Here is a 21,360-nt window from a genome sequence, read left to right as displayed (position 1 = left end):
AAGCTTTATTTTCAGTTGAGCTGCTACTTGTGATTGATGTGTTGTAAGTAAAACAAACAGTGGTGAATTTTGTGACTTTTTATGACCATGTGCCTGCAAAAGCCTCAGCTGTACTTTCTTTACAGCCCCAAAGAAATGCACTTAATACCTGTTTGTATTCAATTCCTTCAAAGTACTCGCTATATATAATATGAGTCTTGGCTGGTTGGAGGAAACACAACCGCAGGGCTGTAATTACATTTTTTATTGAGCAACAAAAATGTACAAAGTACACACTGGTCCAATACACCCATCAACATACAATAAAAACAAAGGATAGTAAATAATTGTCCATGCTTGCTCAGATCTGGAGTCCACAGCCGCTGTGATGGAAACGGCCACTCGGGCTCAAACTGTCCTCACATTCTCATGATGAGTAGGATCTAAAAATTACTTCAGATAAACTGCATCTAGATGAACACACACGAGTTGGTTGCAGCCGAGTTGATTTGCTGTCTGATGTAATCAATAAAGACACACAATATCATTGAGCCACATGTTAAAACAAGTCTCTAAGGAACCATTTTAGCTATAACCAAGTAAGACTTTACAGATTTAAACCAAAAAATTACTGTTTCATCAGCAGCAACTTTAGAAGATTTTACTGGACATGTGCGTGCGTCACATGTCGCCTCTTTAGGGGTCTCATCCAACACTCAGAGTCCAGCTGCAGAAAGAAAAAACACAACAGATCATTTTAGAGATTTACACACACATACTCTCTTAGTGTGGTGCATGATGGGAAGAAAGGAGCATCCTCACATCATCACAGTAGTAGAAGTGGTAATTGTTATAGTACAAGCAGCAGTAGTGTTAGTAGTGGTAGTAATAGGTGTTGTAGTAGTCGAAAAAGTGGTTAAACAACACTGTTGTACTACTTACTACAGTCACAGGTCGGTTACACTTAAATATGTGTGTGTGTGGTGCATGATGGGAAGGCACAAGTGTCATCACATTATCACAGCAGTAGTGGTAGTAGTAGTAGTAAAAGCAGTAAGTAATAGTCCTGAGCTCGTCGCAGACATTGAAACTGAAGAAGCCTTTTATTTTGTTTTCTTGTAACCCGACCTTGGGCAGCTTATTGTGGGCTGCTGGCTCCGCTTCCTCTTCCTCTTACCCTGGAAATAAAAGAAGAAGAAGAAACTGGAGCTCTCTGAAACACACACACACACACACACACACACTGTATACATGATCGTTGTACAGTACATACGTAGTTATCCCTGGCGGACCACCCGGGGTAGAGCTGCATGTGAAGCAGTCTCTCCTGCTCGGCCAGTTTGTAGTATTTGGACTGTTCAGAGTGTGACAGAGCGTGCCACTGCAACAGAGTGACAGACTGGGTATCAGACCAACAGCAGCTCTGAAGCTCACAGATCAACACGTTTTGTTTAATCTGTACAAAGACCTATGTGTAAAAATGACACGCTGCGGTTTTACTGAGGGTTATGTGGTGGGCTATATTTTTAGGCTGGGGGCAGTGGCATGCTGGAGCTAGTTGAGGGAAAAGCAAAAAATAGGGAGCTTTAAAGGTGCTGCTTTGAGGATTTTGTTGCCTTTGGACAACTGCCGGCTGTAGCTTCATATTTACTGTACAGATATGACAGTGGTATCGATTTGAATGTCTCTGCAAGAACGCACGTAAACAAATTTTCCAAAATGCCGACTTAAGTCCATACAGGATTTAGCTTAGCTCCCCTCTACACAACAAAGTTACGCTTTTATCCGTCAGTTAGGAATTTAACTTCCATAAAATTTGTGGTAGTCAGAAGACACAGAGACAGTAGTCAAAACTGAAGCACTAGAAGCCAAAATATTTAAACTTTTAGTCCCTTCTGTGGGATAAACTCCCAAAACACTAGATCCTACATTTCCCATAATGCACCTGGATTGTCTTTTTTCATTATGCTGCGTTCCAGATGACTCAGTACTCAAACATTTCAAACCTCCAACTAGAAGAAGTACAATAAAACCTCTCAAAGTCAACTCATATTGTAAATTGGTGTCTTACGGTGGATTTGAACCAAAGTCTCTCACACCAAAGGCACGTGTCTTATCCACCACTCATGTATTAAACTAAAATAATACATAATATCATACAGTAAAACCTGTTCTGTGTGTAAATTGATGTCAAAATATGTCACTAGTGTTATTAGGTAGCTGGTTACGGTAAACAATCTCTGACAGTCATCTTCTCTAAACAAAAGTTATTCAGAAAAATGTTAAAAATGCCTCAAAAGTGTGAAAACATTAGGAAATATACATTTTCTGACTTTCGCAGATTACCAACTGATGTAACGAGTAACATCATGCGTCGTGCCATCTTTTTAATTAACACTAAGGGCACACTTGACAAACATCAGTTTATGGTCACCCACGTTTTTTTGTTCATGTTTGGCATCATGCGGAAATTTCAGCTGGGAAATTCAGACCTCCAACTGTGACTGGCACGCAGCATTAAAGCCTCACTGCCTGGTAAACAGCCACATCTTTCAAACTCCACACCTCCGTCGTCTCCCCCTCGAGATACAGTAGGTGAGATAACCATGATGACATCACTATGACTTCATCAGGGCCTGGCGGAGCTCACTCTCTCACCCTGTGTCCCAGGATGCGGTTGATGGCGGCGCTCTCTCTCTCGCGTCCTTCCTGCAGCACTTTGTGTCTCATCTCCTTCATGTAGAGCATGAAGGCGTTCAGAGGCTTCTTCACATGCTGTCTGAGGGCGAGAGACATATAGACACACAGGGACAGAGAGAGAGAGAGCAGATAACTGCAGTGTGTGTCTGACACACACAGTAATGTTTAAATGTTTTATTGTCATGCAACAGTAGTAGTAAATTGTTAGTAGTATTCTACAGTTGTTACATGCAGCTGTAGTAGTAAGCTGAAGTAGCACTTCTATGCTATTACTGCAGTAGGAGTTACTAGCTAGCAGCCGTAGTTGTAGTACCTGTAGTAAAAGTAGTAATTGTAGTAGAAATAGTAGTGGCAGTTGTAACGGCAGTAGCCAGAGAAGTTGATGTATTAGTACTTAGTATTAGGCAACTAAGTATTATATAGTAGAGTTAGTATAACACTTAAAGATTTGCAGTAGCAGTACTTATTTCTCAGTAGTGTTAGAAGTAGTACTATCACTAGTGACTTTAAAACACATGGAATCGTCCAGATTTATCTGAAAACCTCACCTGGTGACACTGTCGCCATGGTGATGTGGGTGTGTCCCGTAGCGGGCGTTTGCCTGTCGGGCAGCAGGTGCTCTGATTGGCTGGCTGTACGGAGAGGAAGGAGGGAAGTGTCTGTCGCTGTAGAGGAGGAGAGGGACGAGAGGATGGATGGATGACTGCAGAGAGACAGAGAGAGAAGGATTACAACTTCACAGTACTTTATATATTATATAGACAGTATCTCACAAAAGTGAGTACACCCCTTACATATTTGTAAATATTTGATTAAATTCTTTCATGTGACAACACTGAAGAAATGACACTTTGCTACAATATAAAGTAGTGAGTGTGCAGCTTGTATAACAGTGTAAATTTGCTGTCCCCTCAAAATAACACATCACACAGCCATTAATGTCTAAACCGCTGCCCTGGGGCCCAGTTTCCGAAGGGAGGAGATCATGCTCTGCTTCAGTGTGTCACAGTACATGTTGGCATTCATGTAGTACTCAATGAACTGTAGCTCCCCAGTGCCGGCAGCACTCATGCGGCTCCAGACCACGACACTCCCACCACCATACTCGACTGTACGCGAGACACACTTGTCTTTGTGCTCCTCACCTGGTTGCCGCCACACACGCTTGATGGCATCTGAACCAAATAAGTTTATCTTGGTCTCATCAGACCGCAGGACATGGTTCCAGTAATCCATGTCCTAAGTCTGCTTGTGTTCAGCAAACTGTTTGCAGACTTTCTTGTGCATCATCTTTAGAAGAGGCTTCCTTCTGGGACAACAGCCATCCAGACCAATTTGATGCAGTGTGCGGCGTAGCGTCTGAGCACTGACAGGCTGACCCCCCACCCGCCCCCCCCCCCCTTCAACCTCTGCAGCAATGCTGGCAGCGCTCAGACGTCTATTTCCTAAAGACAACCTCTGGATATGATGCTGAACACGTGCACTCGACCATGGCGAGGACCGTTCTGAGTGGAACCTGTCGTGTTGAACCGCTGTATGGCCACCGTGCTGCAGCTCACTTTCAGGGTCTCGGCAATCTTCTAGCCTAGGCCGTCTTTTGTAGAGCAACAATTATTTTTTTGAGACCCTCAGAGAGTTCTTTGCCATGAGGTGTCATGTTGAACTTCCAGTCACCAGTTCGTAGATGCACTACATGTCCGCCACAGAACACCAGATTTAATCTGCCACCCGTTGGTGTCAGTTTGGAACGCAGAGGGGAACCCCATAGCACCACAGTTCAACGCTGTAGGGGTAGCTCTTTCTCATGTGGGACAAAAAGTGTTGACAAACGTCCATACGTGACGAGCTGGGAGTGAGAATGTGTTGGGTGGGATGAGCTCATGTCGTCATGTCACTGGCGCTCTGGATAGAGCCGTAAATTGAGCTGGTTTTGCGCCTGAGTAGTAGAAGTATAACCGGTGGGGAAAGACGTTTTTTAAACCTTATTTTGGGGCAAAGTTATAAAACGCTTTCAGCTTTTATGTCCCGGTGACCAGTGAAAGTGCAGTTATGGGTCTCCCCATTAATTCAGATAGGGGCCCATATAACTGTCTGGAGGCGTTACCAAGATGGCCGCATAGTGGCAGGACTTGCCTATATAAAGACATTGGTATGACGTAGTCATAGTACAAATAGTGGTCATAAACTCCACAGCACACCTTTAATGATGTGTAAGTTAGGATGTTGTAAAACCAAGCAGAGGTAGTAGTAGCGGAAGCAGTAACAGTAATATCAGTTGTAATGGCAGTAAATAAAAACTACTTGACTGTAACAGAAAAAGACAGCAGCTGGTAGCTTTCATCTGTTTCTCCTCTCAGCTATATTTTCCCAACAGTGTTGGATGGCTAACATCCTGACAAGAGTGCTAACGTTACAGTGTGGTCAGCACATTACACACAGCCTGGGGGTGGTGCGCCCTCAGACCCGCTGGGTTACATTTAACACTGATTGTGTTAGAAGGGGAACGTATTGGCTTAAGGGTTAGTTTGACTCACAGCAGCAGCAGTCTGAGTGTGTGACGTGTTGTTGTGCCCCCTGCTGGTCAGATTCAGGTGCTGCTGTTGAGGTGGACACCAGTCAGACACCTGAGGTTTACCTGAGACATGACAAATTAACAAAGAACTCATTTGCAAATAATTACCCATGTATACATACACACACACACATATATATATATACCAACCACAAGTGTCTCTGCTCTCATTCAGTCCACTTCCCAGCCTGATCTCCTGAAACAAGATCAATAATTCAATTGATTTTTAATTTAAAGAGTTTTGGAGTTAAATAATAAGAACCAATAAAGACAAAAGAAAAGAGTTTAAACAATAGTGAAAACAAAAAGTGTTTTTAAAAAGAGAAGTAAACAAATACATTTAAAAAACAGTATTAAACAGTAGATTATACAGGACTGATAAATTTAGTTCATTATATAAATTATTATATACATACATAAAAGGTATAAGGTTGTTTATTAGTCATTATACAGCACAAAGGAACAGCACATAATGAAACGAAATTTGTAGTTCCTTCCATGCTACACACACAACATATAATTAAATGTAGGCCTATATTAAAATATGGTAACATATAAAATAACATACACAGTTTTTTATACACATATGTACATATTCGTATACATCCCAAACATTCCACAGTGCATTTTTTGAATTTGCATCTGGGTGAATGTAAATAGCAGCAACCAGATGATGATATATCTGAACAATAGTTTTCTAATTTAGAATCTGAATACATTAAAGGTCACTTATTTAATTATTAATATTAAATAAAGGCTGGCCTTGGACAACAATATAATAATAAAAAGGTACTGTAACTATATTAATCAAATTTCTTAAGTTACAAAGATGTAAAACCACATAAATAGTAATTAATGAGATAATATAAGTGATAAGTAAAAAATATCTGAAATGTTTTAACACAAAAAGAGACTTTCTTAACAAAGTAATTATACTTACCTCTCTGCTGGACATCTGCTCCATATTTTGACTTGAGTCAGTAAAAACTAGATTTAGTGATTTGGGATGTTTAATAATACATTATTATATAAAGCTAAATATGTGGAGGACGGAGCTGACTGTCAGACTGGTGGGAGTAAATCATGTTTGTGATGTTTATAACACCCCGACCCCCCAACACACACACACACACACACACACACACATTTTTTTGCCTTGGGTTCTTCCACTGCTGTTGCTCATGTTCTTGTTATACTCTCAGTTGGCAGTTTATTATGTGCACCAAGTAAAACTAATGAGGTGTTTCTATTATTTTGTCCCCTCCATTCATATCAATGAGGGTAGACAAATTAACAGAAACACCTCTCTGTATAATACAATACATTTCAGCAGCGCCACAAATCTGAAGAATTCATGTCAAGCAGCATTTTTACTGTCGGCTATGTTAAGTTTAGCACTCTGAGTTATTTGTTCAGTTCAGTATCTGTTATTTATTCTGTTGTGTTTTGGGGTTCTGTCCTGTGTCCAGTCTGTTGTGAGCTCTGCCTGATTTGTTATCCGTTTGGTTATTATCATTCTGTGTTAATCTGTCTTGTTCAGCTATCTTAGTCCGTGTGTTGAGTTTGTCTATGTTGTTCTGTCTTCTGCTTGTTCTGTTCTGATCTGTCCTGTTCATATCTTGGTGTCTGCCTTAGTTCTTGTTCAGTTCTGTTCCTGTCTCATGTATTAGTTTCTGTACCATCATGATTGGGTTCTGTCTGTTTGCTAGGTGTCAATTTATGTTCTCTGCCGGTTTCTTTGCTCTGATCTCTGTGTAGCCTTGTTTATTATTAAGTTTACTTAGTATCTGTCTTGTCTCTTATCTTAGTTCCTAGTCCTGTGCCTTAGTTCATGTTTTAGTGTTTACTTCTGGTCTGTGTACTTCTGTGTTGTTTTGCCCATGTCTGCTCTGAGTTCTGTTTAATCCCAGTTTCAGTTTGTTTTCCCAGTTGGTTGTAGTTATTGGTGATCTGTCTGCTTGTGTCTGTGTTAGTTTGTCATTTATATTTCTCTGATATGTTTTATTATTCAGTAACTTGTGTTGTGTCTGTTCCCCTAGTAATCTGCCTGCCTGCCAGTCTCTCTGGGTGTTTCTCAAAACCAAGAATGCAAAGAATGGACTGGTGTTCTTGGGGAGAACGTTCTTGCTATTATTGGAAGAATGAACTTGTCACGAATTTCACGAGCACACAACACGCTGCTGACAGTTTGAGAGATGCGTTCTTGAATACCAGCGCAGAGGTCGCCTGCATTGCTCTAAATCGCTCTAATTATTATAACAGCCAGGCTTTTCCCTATCCCCCAATACAAAAAGTCGGGTTTATTGTAGGTTTTAACTTAACAAGATATTTGCACATAAAAAAATTATATAAAAGCAAATAAAAGGTAAGTACTGTGACCACAACTCTACTGTACACTAACAATGTAAAGTCTAATAAAATAATAATATTAATAATAATAATTATTATAATAATAATAATAAAGCAAAGACAGTCCACTCATACTTCATACTATTTCTGTTCATTTTTTCTCTTTTTTTTTTCCTTCTGAAGTTTCACAAGAACAGATTTTTTTGTATATCACCATTACCACAATTACCATGTCTCTTGATTTCAGTTAAAACCTTACAAAATTACTCAGAATGTAACGACAGAATAACAGCGGTACGAACGTTAAAACCACCATACAGCTGTGGGTCTTTACTCTGCCGTTGTTGCTGGACTCTCTGAGGGCTCTGTGAGCTGATCTGGTCGGCCGTCTGATTTGCTCCCCCCGCTGAGTCACAACTCCGAAAACGTTTGAGCACATTTTCGATTCGCCATCATTTTTAGTAAAACTGGACTATATAGGGCATAATAATTATCACTATACATTCGGACAGCACTACAAAATGGCGAGCTCACTATATAGTGAGTAATGGATGATTTCGGACACAGCCCCTGTGTTTTCCCCTTCTGTCTCTCTGCCTGCCTGTCTCGTTAGCCCTGATCCCTCTCACCTGCGTTGCTCCCGCCCTGCTCGTTAGTCCCTGGAGTATACACTCACCTAAAGGATTATTAGGAACACCTGTTCAATTTCTCATTAATGCAATTATCTAATTAACCAATCACATGGCAGTTGCTTCAATGCATTTAGGGGTGTGGTCCTGGTCAAGACAATCTCCTGAACTCCAAACTGAATGTCAGAATGGGAAAGAAAGGTGATTTAAGCAATTTTGAGCGTGGCATGGTTGTTGGTGCCAGACGGGCCGGTCTGAGTATTTCACAATCTGCTCAGTTACTGGGATTTTCACGCACAACCATTTCTAGGGTTTACAAAGAATGGTGTGAAAAGGGAAAAACATCCAGTATGCGGCAGTCCTGTGGGCGAAAATGCCTTGTTGATGCTAGAGGTCAGAGGAGAATGGGTCGACTGATTCAAGCTGATAGAAGAGCAGCTTTGACTGAAATAACCACTCGTTACAACCGAGAATGCAGCAAAGCATTTGTGAAGCCACAACACGCACAACCTTGAGGCGGATGGGCTACAACAGCAGAAGACCCCACCGGGTACCACTCATCTCCACTACAAATAAGAAAAAGAGGCTACAATTTGCAAGAGCTCACCAAAATTGGACAGTTGAAGACTGGAAAAATGTTGCCTGGTCTGATGAGTCTCGATTTCTGTTGAGACATTCAGATGGTAGAGTCAGAATTTGGCGTAAACAGAATGAGAACATGGATCCATCATGCCTTGTTACCACTGTGCAGGCTGGTGGTGGTGGTGTAATGGTGTGGGGGATGTTTTTTGGCACACTTTAGGCCCCTTTGGGCATCGTTTAAATGCCACGGCCTACCTGAGCATTGTTTCTGACCATGTCCATCCCTTTATGGCCACCATGTACCCATCCTCTGATGGCTACTTCCAGCAGGATAATGCACCATGTCACAAAGCTCGAATCATTTCAAATTGGTTTCTTGAACATGACAATGAGTTCACTGTACTAAAATGGCCCCCACAGTCACCAGATCTCAACCCAATAGAGCATCTTTGGGATGTGGTGGAACGGGAGCTTTGTGCCTGGATGTGCATCCCACAAATCTCCATCAACTGCAAGATGCTATCCATCAATATGGGCCAACATTTCTAAAGAATGCTTTCAGCACCTTGTTGAATCAATGCCACGTAGAATTAAGGCAGTTCTGAAGGCGAAAGGGGGTCAAGCACAGTATTAGTATGGTGTTCCTAATAATCCTTTAGGTGAGTGTATATGTTTGGTGTTTCTATTCAGTCCCTGTCCGGTCATTGTAGTGTGTTTACGCTCTGTTGTAAGATGTGTGTTTTGCCAGCTTCTGTGTTACCCGTACCCTGTCGTTTTGGATTCTGCATGCCATCACTACCAGTAAGCTTTGTTCCTTTGTCTGGATTAAAATCCCTGAAGTGAACCTCTGCTCTCCAGTGTCTTGCATTTGGGCTCTCTCCTGCTTTGCACCCTCAAATCCCTGACATTTACAACTATGTATACATGTAGCTATGCCAGCGGTTTCCAACTTACGGGTTGGGCCGCTTCAAAGATGTTGCGAGATGATTGATGGGAGAGGAAAGAAGAAAAAGCAAAATTTTTTGTAAACATTTGATTCAAACAGTTTTTAAATAAAACCATATAAGACATTTACATGGGAAATGTCAACCTACAGTTTGGGTTTAGGAGGCAGACACATCTCCACGTTTAAGAGTAGGCTTAGGACTTTCCTCTTTGATATGGACTGGGACTTCATATGATGCACATAATGCATGTAACTAAGTCGTGTGGTTGCAGACTTCCTGCTCCCCCCCGTTCCTGCTCGACACCCGCTGCTACACTTATCAATAGTCCTATTATTATAATCAATAATATTATCCTTAATAGTTATTTATATGTTACCTTTACTGTTTCGTTGATTTGTGTGTGGATATTGTGTTGTACTGTTTCTCTCTACCGTTTATTAACACAATTAAAAATTTTAATTGTGCCAAGGGGCCCACAAGCCAAAAGGATTGGAAACCACTGGTTTTATTTTTAATAATATTATATACTGGTTCTATTATTGTTCTCATGCCCAATGTTATATAGTGTGTCAGTTTTGTTGTAACTACAGCATATTACTAAATACAGTATGTGTCAGTCATATTGAGATAATTATAGTATAAGTGTTGTGTAATGGTAATGCTACCTTGATACCAGAACTATGAAGTTCCTAGTTCCATTTTGGCACGTTGTCGTTGTTGTTGTCGTTCGCTCGCTAGCTCTGGTGTGGACTTAAAAAGTTAAACTGCACTGGAGTTAGAGCATTCTTACTGTAACGTGACATGTAATGTTGCCATCCTCCACAGTAAAGACAGAGAGACGTTATACTCCTTGTCCAGAGTAATCCTTCCTCCTGCAAGTCAACATCAGAGGCTAATAATATATTTTGAGCTTCTTTAAGTGTTAATAATGTAAATTCTTTACCTGTAAAGTACAATATTTCCGTCTGAGATGCAGTTAAGTGTAACATAGCATAAAATGGAAATACTCAAGTAAAGTACAAGTACCTCAAAAATTGTAGTTTGGCGGAGATTAAAAACAGAGCTTCAGTAAATTTACTATTAAATTCCATTACTACCTGTATATGACACTTTAGCGTTAATTCCTTTTTTGGGGGCCATTTTGGGGAACAAGATGTAAACACACTATTGACCCACAGTATTCCCACCTTTTTAAAGATCTTATGTTGAACAGTAGCTTATTTCCATCTCCAGCAGTTACAGAACAACATGATCATTCATGTGGAGTCATGTGTAACCTGAATCCAAATTCATTCTCTTTTTGCTCTGTTTTTGGTCTCCACCAGCTCCTGAGGGAACTATATGGCTCTTTAGCTGCTAAATGCTCCACTATGTTCACCAGCTAGTCTCTAACAGTGTCTGCTGTTGAGCTGTTAGTGTGTTTGCTGTTGAGCAGGTAGTGTTCAGTGAGCTTTTACGGCTTTTTACAGCTGAAAGCTATGCTATGAGAGCGCCAAAAGTGAACCAGAACAATAAAGTTATGTGCCCGACAGATAAACGATGAGCTGAAACTCACTTTAAAGCTCCATTAAGCCGAGGGGAGCTGCAGATTCAGCTGATAACTGTGTAGCTTCATCACCACCAGAGACATACAACACATGCACATATCATATAATCCACTATGATACACATCTTAATTAGAGCAGCTTTAAATGTTAACATACCTTAATCATTAGTGACTAAATAATGTCTTCAAATGACACTGTTATTACTGTTTGTCCTTGACAGACCCTGGTAGAGGTTGGGGAAATTCCAGTTGTATTTAGTTATGTATTTAACTGTGATTCAAACATTTCTGACAGCTATGCTGGCACATCCACAGGGATACTCTGATACACAAAACCCAAGGGAAGAAAAGGAGGTCAAAGGTCACAGTGCAGAAAGGACAAGAAAACTGGGCAAATATATGAGAAAAGTGGAAGTCAGATCCAGTGGCAATTATCCAGTGTATCAGATACTGTTTCTGGGCAGATATGTTGCTGTTGAAGGTTTTAAATGTCAAGTGAACAGAGTGTGAGCATCACAAACTAAATTACACCCAACTTCAATGTATTGGGGTGGAGGCAGAAATCTCACAGACAGATATCTCCAAACCTGGACAGATAAAACTAAAATTGTCTGTACTGATAGACACTAGATGGAACAGAGTAAATACTAGTGTCTTCCCGTCTTTAAGGAATAGTTTGCCATTTTGGTAAATATACTTATTTGCTTCCTTTCCGAGAACGAGATGGATATCAGTCTAATATTGTTGTGTCAAGTAGCCTACAGAGCTGGTGTCACGATGTTGCTGGAAACAGGAGGAAATGGATAATAAGGCTATTTATCATCAGCAAGTACACTTTCAGACACTCGATGGCTCTCAAATATAACCTAATAGTTGATTATCACTTCACCAAAAACGTTTGTTTCTACAATTCCACCGCATTCAATTACTGACACCTTTAAGCAAAATATTATTTATTTCAACAGTGCCAGCGCAAATGAAGTATTCACGTTAATGTTGGCTTCATGCTTTTCCTGGCTGAAGTTACGAGCTAAGTTCAAGTGCAATAGGAGCAAAACCTCCTGAATCAATAATAATATACTAATAAATGAACTGAACTAACGGAATTAATTATCTAACGTTCTGACAAGAATTTAGCACAACACTGCGAGACCATTCATTAAATTATCCTTTTAATAACATTACAAAAATGTAAATGTACTTTTATTTGTCACATACACATACATGTTGCGATATTCATCCTCTTCACCCTGCATTTAGCAGTGGGCAGCTGCTGTGCAGCCCCCTGGGACCAACTCCAGATCTTATGTCAGTGTCTGGTCAATACACTGACTGAAGAAACCTAACATGTTTTTGATGGTGGGGGAAACCGGAGCTCTCTGAGGAAATCCATACAGACACCATGCAAACTTCACACAACCCGCGACCTTCTTGCTGTGAGGCCACGGTGCTATAGGCTATACGTAACACTCACGTTACGTTCTAGTTTCCCACTTTTTAATACATCTGAAAAGAGACAGCACGGTGTTTTTTGTCACCCACAGCAGGCGTGCAACAGCTTTTGTTGGGACAGGGATCTGCAACCTGTGGCTCTCTAGTGTCGTAGAGTGTGTGTGTGTGTGTGTGTGTGTACACTGTACACACAAACCTTAAATTATTTGCCATGTGCCCTTGTTAACAGTAAAGCAGTCATTGGCAGTGATTGCTGTCTACAAATGTTGTTCTGTTTATGGTGTGTGTGCACTGTAACTTAATTTGTGTTAAGTGATGTAACGTTGAGTTACACTGAGAGCAATGTAAGACCAGACTCAAATTCCTCGCAACTTTAAGTGTAAACATTCCTGGCCTTTAAAAGTTTTATATCTCAGGCCCTATACATTGCTCAAAAATATAGAAATGAGAAACGTTAACAGATTATCATACTTTAGCTGCTCTAAAGGTGTTTCATTCTACGTAACTTACCCACATCTTCGTGCTTCGGTTCTCAGGCTTATCCACAGACTGTTGTTCAAGCTTACGGTAACGTTAACTAGTTAGCCTAAGCTAGCTAGTTTCGCCTGTTTCGCCTTAACTGGGCGGCACAGAACAAGGCCTGACAACCGAAACACAATGCAAGATTTCGATTTACAGCAACAAATACTATATAAAACCCAGAGACTACATCAACATTTTCTTCAAACGGCCAGGGGGTTTTGCTAACATTAACTAATGTTATAGCACCCACTGGCGCCAAACGTTTAGTTAAAGGGACTATATGTAAGTAAATATGTAAATTTTCATTGCCTTATTGTTAATGGCCTCAAATTCACTTAGAAATGAAGCACAAGCCTGTTTTCTCCTTTGCTTGCATCAGCCACTATTCTGCTTTTAATGTGAGGTCTCCGGGTCGGATTCAGCTCTGTACGCACTCCCGAGCTTCTCTCAGACTACAACACGGCAGCTCACGACATGCAGTCCACTAACACCATAAAACAACCGGCTCACAGCAAAACACAGGCTCCACGTAAGGATACAAAACAACAATAAAGGTTTATGTTCTGAAGCCCATCAGAACAAACGGATTCAAATGATGTTGAGTAAGAACAAAGTGAGCATTAGTAAAGCTGGAGAAACACAGAGAAAGTCATATTAGCTCGCCGGCTAACGCCGTTGCTAATGTTATCCGGTTCAAAGTTAGATCGCTTTCCACATAACTTCACCAACTAATGCGACCCATGTTACTATCCTGTGTACCATTGTTGATTTAGCTTGCAAGAAAGGATGTAACGGCAAAGTGATTTGTTTATTAACGTTAGCATGTAGTGATGCCGCCAGCAGCAGCCAGTTAACGCTACAGTAGCTCGGACCTGCTGCTGTTTGCTGTGCTGACATTGCTGAGCCTCCAGTGACCGATTCACAGATTGTAAAGATGATTACAGAAAAGCAGCAGGCGAGCTAACGATGTAGCACGTCGGCTAAATGCTTACAGTGGGAGTTTACATGAGTTTCCAGCTCTCTGTTCTCCCTGCCTGTCTATAGCCGCTGCCACTCTGCCTTTTTTCTGGAGTATTGTGTCAATATGCCGGTGTCTCGCTGCGCTGAATGAAAGGTACGGTGCTGGTTTTGATCTGCCTCTGAGCTGGGAACATTGAAGTAACAGAGCCTGAACATGTCTGTGTGAAAAGCAACACCCGACATGCAGGTGTTTCTGCGTTTATTGCAGGGTTTCTGTATGAAAGCAGTTGTGTTTTGGATTATGCTCACTCATTCAAGCGAGCACGCGTACAAGCACACGCCTGGTTGCAATCTTAAAACCACACCGCTAGTGGCCGCTGGAAACTACATGATGCCCCTTTAAATAAAGACATTCTGAACTTCAGATAAACTCAAAACTTCTGTAAAACAGTGACAACACAATCAAACTACTTGGATTTCGACAACCTTTCACCAGACATTGTCAGTTTAACATTGATTGGTGGGCTTGTCATTTGAGATTCAATAGGCTCCCACAGCTCATCATCGATAAGGAGGATGCGGTCGTCATCCACCAGGAACCGAATAGTACTTGGACTCCCAGCCACATCCACTACACCGAAGGCATCGACGGTGTCATGCGCTTTCACACTAAGCTCCTGTGGAGACAAAGTAAACGTCAGGTACTGACAATAGATCCAGCAGACTGTGAGAATGTGAACGTTTAACATCAACATGTTAAACATTTTAAATCAACTGTATATGAAATCAAGCTGACTGCATAGGCCTACACTTTCGCAAGAAAGTATATCGGTATATATGTATATTTTCAAAATGTGACTGTGTAATGATTCTCTTAGGCACCAACAGAGATCAGATGAGAGAGAAGGGTAATTTGTGAGATCGACAGAGAGGGATGGAGAATGAGAAAGAGATAGACTGGTAGCAGTATTATTAAAAATAGTGGTACTGCTGGTGCTGTCATTATCAAAGTCACCACCCTTCAACATATACATTACTGAGGATACTAGTTCTCTAAATCAGCGCCTCTAGAGGTGTCGGCTGCACTCAGGGGTGAGGGAGAGACGGCTTTTGCTGTGCAGTGCCATGGGGACATGTGGCCCACATTGAAATACAAGACTTAAACAGATGACTGTGAATAGACAGTTTGATTTTTATTTGTTACACAAGCGTTGCACTGCTGTGTGTAGGCCTAACCATGTGTATTATATAATGACTGAATGTGATTACTAAGTTTACAAGAAATAATGTCCTCTGTGAGAACAAAACCCCTCTTGTTTTTTTGTTTTTGACAAAAAAAACAGCTTTGCGTAAGCCTTTGGAGAGAAGCATTAATCTTTCCCTGGAAATGGGAGAAGTGCACCTGACCCACCTCAAGTGAGGGTCATCTGGAAATGGCTTTAGACTACAATCCACAACGTTCACAATGCTGGAGATAGATCTTTCATTGTTGTTAACATAGAGGATTTTATTGCTAAGATCTAAGCTAAATCTACAACTTAAATATCTTGGACTATTAACTCAAACCCCAGGCATGACTTTAACTCTACTAGATGACGAATGTATTGCATGATTATGTGGCTTAATAGATACTGTAATCCTTTTTTGGGCCAGCACTCCCCTATCCATTATCCAGGTACCTTACTGCCCCCATCAAATAAAATGTAAGCTAAGAAGCATACAAGGCTTCTCCAAGCTCCCCCCCGGTTCCTCCCACCACAGTACCATCTATCTTTCCCTGTGTATAGGCCATTGCTTAAGAGGAAAAAAGGTAAAGACGAGAAATCAAGGTAAAGCTACAGGGATGCTTTAACTGTATGGATTGGTCTGTGTTTTATGACTCTGCCTCAAATATTGATGAACTCACTGACACTTAATGCAGTTACATCGTATTTTGTGAAGACACTGTCATTCCAAAAAAGCATGTCAAACTGTACCGAAATAACAAGCCGAAGGTTACTAAATCCCTAATCCTAAACAAAAAAAACATAGGGCCTCCCTTAAAGGTGAGGAGTCAGAAAAAAACAGGGGCTATGGGAGAGGTCAGAGCAGAAATTAGGAGGGCCAAGTTACAATTTAATGCTGTTTTTCCATTACCAGTGCCAGCTCGACTCGACTGGTGGGAGTCTTCCCCAGCCACTTGCAGTGAATAGTGACGATTCTCTCTGACCAATCAGTTGTCCGCTGTGTTTTCACGTCACATTTTAGTATCGCCTCAGCTCGCTTGGAACCTCGACAGAGTGATACCAAAAAAAAAGTACCTGGTAGCAGGTACAGGTACAACATTTCTACATTACAGAACTAAAAAAAAGGCGAGTAGAGTTGACACGAAATAAGTTAGAGCAGAATTTAAGCTGCAATAACTTATACTAATAAAAATAAAACTTCTGCTGCAGTTTGTAAGAAGGGTCAGCAACATTTGTAGTTAAATGTTTGTGATGTTGACAAGACAATTATGTGTTTGTTTTATAAATCTTTTATTGAATCTGTTACTTTTCTCTGATTGAACATTAGGAACAAAAACCACATAAACAATATTGTGAAGGTGGCTGGTTACGTTATCGGTGTCTCACAGACTCTGATGACTGCTATCTTTGACCAGCAGGTTCTCTGTGAGTCCAGCTCTGTACTAAACTGCTAAACCATCCTCTACATTCTGAGTTACAGACAGACAACTAGAGACAGAGACAAACATACAGTGAGCGACGAGCAGAGAGTCAGATTAAGACGATTAAGACTGCGTCATTCAGTCAGAGACAGGAACAAACAGACACACAGGAAGACATCGACAGGCAGTCAGACAATGTTAGAGAGACAGAAAGACAGTGAGAGATTTAGATTTTTATTTTAACGATGTTTCAACAAGCAATTTAAAAAAGTACAATAAGCATCGATATAAATAAATAAGTACTCAAAGAAAGAGCACATTACAACAACTCCACTGGAAAAATGAGTTTGTAATGAATTGGTTTTCTCTGACAGAGCACAAAACATCACCATAAACCCAGATTATGCAGAAATGATCTAAGTCCTTCATTTCTTTGTAATAATTAAAATCAATCATCATTCTAGCTTTCACCATCCTAGTAAACAGTAATTTTACATCAACATGCACTTAGTCATCAACCTTTCTTTTTCTGCTTACATAAATGGCCATCTTTGTTTGTCCCAAGATAAAGTTCAGGAGTTGACATTTGTATTTTGCAGACTGTTTATATTTAAAACCAAGAATAAACATCTGCTTGGAGAAAAACTATCCTACCTTTCTGAATAAACTCTCCAACAGCAGAAACAGTGGAACCAGACACACACACTCCGAGAAACAGTGTAACACCGTTTCTTTGTAGGGAAAAAAAGGACATGTATTACATGAACCTCGATTAATGACGGCTACTATCCCATGTAAAACTCTCCAATGTAAATCAGCTACTTTCTTTATTAGAGGTGGCTTATATAGACTCCTCCAAGCAGGTCTGACATCATCTCCCAAACACAGATGACCTCGCCAAGATGTGTAAACCCTTTTGTGCAGTTTATTCTTGTTAAGACATTTAACCATCATTCTGTACATGGCTTTACCTTTCATCTCTTTCAACTTTAAGAACGTGTGACTTTCTTTCAAGGCTGGGACAAATACTTAAACTTGAAAAGGATCAGTTATCCGAGGCACAATCAGTCCTTTACAGTAATCATTCAGCATAAAGCATTCGTGTCCGGTCAGACACCGTTTCCAGTGTTAGAGCAGCTTGCTGATGATCCTGACAGATCTTATTCCCAGAGCAGCTGCTAGGTCAGCTGAATTGTCCAAATCAGGTCCAGCAATGTTTACTACAGATCCAAAGGTTAGAATCCTAGCTCTGTAGAAAACCTCTGTAAACGCTGATCCTGTCCAGCAGGGGGTGTCTAAGCGTCCTCCAGGTACCACAGGCTCCTGCAACCACCAGTACAAAGAGTTTTCTTGCACTCTCCTTCACCAAAATTTTTCCACATCTTGAAAACTCCATGGTAGAAAACTGGCAACGTTTGTCTATGAAGATTCTCAGTCATCCAGGTCATAGTTATCCAACGAAGGTTAAAATCAAGGGCAACTGGACTTGGTTGAAGATCTTCCCTTGACTTTAACCTTCGTTGGGAACAATAAGAGCGATCATGTCTGGCCAATGATAACAAATTATCCTTGCAGTGACTCCAAGTGAGAAAACATCTACAAACATCTTTTAACTCGTGGGTCTCAAGTAGTCTGGCAGATGAGGCAGGATGAGGCTCTAAGTGATTTCTGTCTAATTTGGCATTTTCGGTGCATTTAAAATCACCTCCCAGAAACAAGAAATCATCAGTACAATTTTGAATAGCATCACACAAAACATTTTTTTCATTCTATCGTTGCTCAAAACTGGAGCATAAACACTTAAAAAAATCTATTTCATATTTTCATAATGTACTTTAACTTTTAGAATATGGCCACACATTATTTCATCTACCTCAACATAACTAGGATTAAAGCCCTTTGCCAACAGGACACCCACTCCGCCACTATTAGATCATTTATGGCTCAGGATAACTTTTCCAGCCCACTCTTTCTTCCAGTTCCTTTCATTCCCGGGATCACTGTGAGTTTCTTGTTCAAGAAACACATCTAGATTTTTCAGTCCCATCAATTTAAAAATAGAAGCTCATTTTTACATCGCTTCTTGCTCCATTGACATTTAGAGATCCTATTTTTAATTTATCCATATGATAGAGAGTGTCCACTACAACAAAAACACATATTAGTATGTGCAGAAGCATTACAGACCTAATCATCATCCTCAATCAGTTGAGCTCTGACTTTTGTCACAATTTTCCAAAGCCGATAGATCTCTTGGTCACCAAAACCCTCCTCTTCCTTACTCAGCCTTGCCACAGACCTGACAAATCTTCTCAGATCAGGAAAAAAATTCTCAGTCTTAACTGCCCTTTGTCCTTTAGTTTCCATCAGAAGTTTCTTTATTTTCTCAAGGGGGTAAAAATTTAACCCAACCTGTAACTGCCTCCATTCACCTTCATCATCATTGTCTGATACGTCCTCCAGCACTTTCTTAGTCTTTGCACTACTCTTCTCTTTATCCAGAAATTTTCTTTTACTTGATTTATTTGGGACACATACCTCCTCATCCATGTTTTCATCCACTTGTACCTTATTAACCACACTATCAACACTCTGACTCTTTCGCATTTCTTCCTGTCTGTCTGTTTACTTTTCACAGACTTTTCAATGCTCTGGACATTTCTTTCTGTGTCAGATTTTTTTTTTTACCACCCTCAGCTTGACCCAGTTCCACATTCTGCTCGTCTGCTCTTGTCTCCTGTGCTTTGTCCGCGGACCCCGGGTGCACCAAGTGATTCTGACTCGGCTGCAGGGGGTGGGGCTTCAGGTGAACCCAAACTGCATGAGGGTAGTGCTGTGTGATACCACTTAATTCCTATCTGATCCAACACCAAATAATACCCAGCCTGGTATTGCCGATACCAATACCAATAATTACACAGCCACACAGCCGTAGCGCAAGCATGAGGCGGAAGGGAAAGTAGTTCCTATAAACTGAGTATAATTAGCCCATCCTGGTGACAGTAAGATACTAATAATAAAACACACACTCACTCCAAATGACTGAGTTCAGATATCGATCCTTTTATATGAGTATTGATCCTAGAGCAGGAAACGTTGGTATCAGAAATATCGATACTTTAGGATCGATCCGCACATCCCTACCTGAGGGTCAGGTTTAAATCATTCATAGTCTTTTGGAATCATAAACACCTGACATCTATGACAGACAGCATGTTTTAATTTCGGCGATTTATACCCTAGCAAAACCATTTTAATAGGAGACACTATTTACTACTAACTAACTAACGTCTATACAGTCTATGCTCTAGCCTGATTGACAGGTCGCCATGGTAATGACTTGTTAATCATAGATAAACTCTGCTTTGTGGTCTATTTTAAAATAAATGGGTCCATAATTTACTAAATGAACATCAGTTTGTGACTAGAAACTAGCAACTGGGACCATACACTCATCAGGAAAGTGTTTACTGGGGTAATTATTCAGCAGAGAAGTAGGGTCATTTTCCCATTATTTCTAATGGAGTCTGACTTATTTTTGCAACCAGAAGAGTCGCCCCCCTGCTGGATTTTCAATACAGGTTTCAGGGACTTCCTCGGCTTCATATTGTAGACCGGAAGATTCCCGCTTGGGCTAGAGGTGACTCGTTCCCAAGGCACTGTATAAATTTAACCAGCGCTGTTGAAAAAGCTTAATAGGAATTGGCTGTTCACTTTCTCTGGGGAGTACATTTAGTTTTAAGACTGTTGTTTGCTAAACAAAGTTATCAGCCCTGTTAAAATGACAGTTAACGTGGATTACAGATGCACCTAGCTTAGCAAGCTAGCTAGCTCCGCACGCGGCCGCTAGCTCAACCGTCTCATCCAAATATGGTCACGTCCGGTGCCACTGGTTGTAAAAACTCAACAACGGCCAAACTTGAGGCTTCAAAACCGCAGTTCACAAACCAACAGGTGACACCACGACGACTACGTCCACTTCTTATATACAGTCTATAAGGCCGACACGCTCTGTCGGCTCTTGTGCTAAATAATACGTGTGGTCCTCTGTTTGTCCAAATTTCACTTCTCTTCTTACTAGGCTACTACTTACTAATACTACTACTACTACTTCTTGTTCTTCTCCCTATTCGTACGTATTCAACGTAGAACGCGTTCTGTACAGCTAAGAAACGAGAAAATTATCCCGTTATCACAGGAAAATGGAGTAAAAAATAATAATTTTAATCGATGGCTGCTTAGGGCTTCCGTAGAAATGGATATTGTATTGTATTTGTGTCAATAGATCCTCCTAAATATAACACACTGGACTTTTAAGCATCCATTTAGGTTCTTAAAGACACCTGAATGACAGAAAGGATATAATTTATTTTTGGTTTGTTATTGTTTTGTCCCCAGCCCACACTCCAGTACAATAGGTGGCGGTAATGCAGCATTTCAGTTGGATGCCAACCAGCGTTAAACAAGAAAAGAAG

At 40.7% G+C, this 21,360-nt stretch overlaps 1 protein-coding gene and 1 long non-coding RNA gene across 3 annotated transcripts; both read right to left on the bottom strand.

Annotated features, from left to right (window-relative positions):
• Nucleotides 1-249: 249 nt before the first annotated feature.
• LOC119911965 (transcription factor 7-like 2) lies at nt 250-19,435 on the bottom strand. Its single transcript, XM_038730937.1, has 8 exons — nt 19,424-19,435; nt 14,732-14,915; nt 5,214-5,314; nt 3,228-3,358; nt 2,638-2,758; nt 1,253-1,360; nt 1,108-1,157; nt 250-706 (listed from the first exon to the last, which is right to left on the bottom strand). Exons 1-8 carry the CDS (start codon nt 19,433-19,435, stop codon nt 685-687), a joined length of 729 nt encoding a protein of 242 aa, XP_038586865.1. The 3' UTR covers nt 250-684.
• LOC119912317 lies at nt 3,353-8,128 on the bottom strand. Of its 2 annotated transcripts, none has more exons than XR_005446123.1 (4): nt 7,903-8,128; nt 5,402-5,447; nt 5,214-5,314; nt 3,353-3,382 (listed from the first exon to the last, which is right to left on the bottom strand). It is a non-coding gene; the product is annotated as an uncharacterized LOC119912317 (long non-coding RNA). The 2 variants fall into 2 exon arrangements; XR_005446124.1 differs by having other exon boundaries at nt 7,919-8,128.
• Nucleotides 19,436-21,360: the final 1,925 nt, after the last annotated feature.

This window comes from Micropterus salmoides, unplaced genomic scaffold (genome assembly GCF_014851395.1).
Source record: "Micropterus salmoides isolate LMB-PRFRI ecotype aquatic unplaced genomic scaffold, ASM1485139v1 Ms_hic_scaffold_2, whole genome shotgun sequence".
Classification (NCBI taxonomy): domain Eukaryota; kingdom Metazoa; phylum Chordata; class Actinopteri; order Centrarchiformes; family Centrarchidae; genus Micropterus; species Micropterus salmoides.
This window is presented reverse-complemented; position numbering and strand designations above follow the sequence as displayed.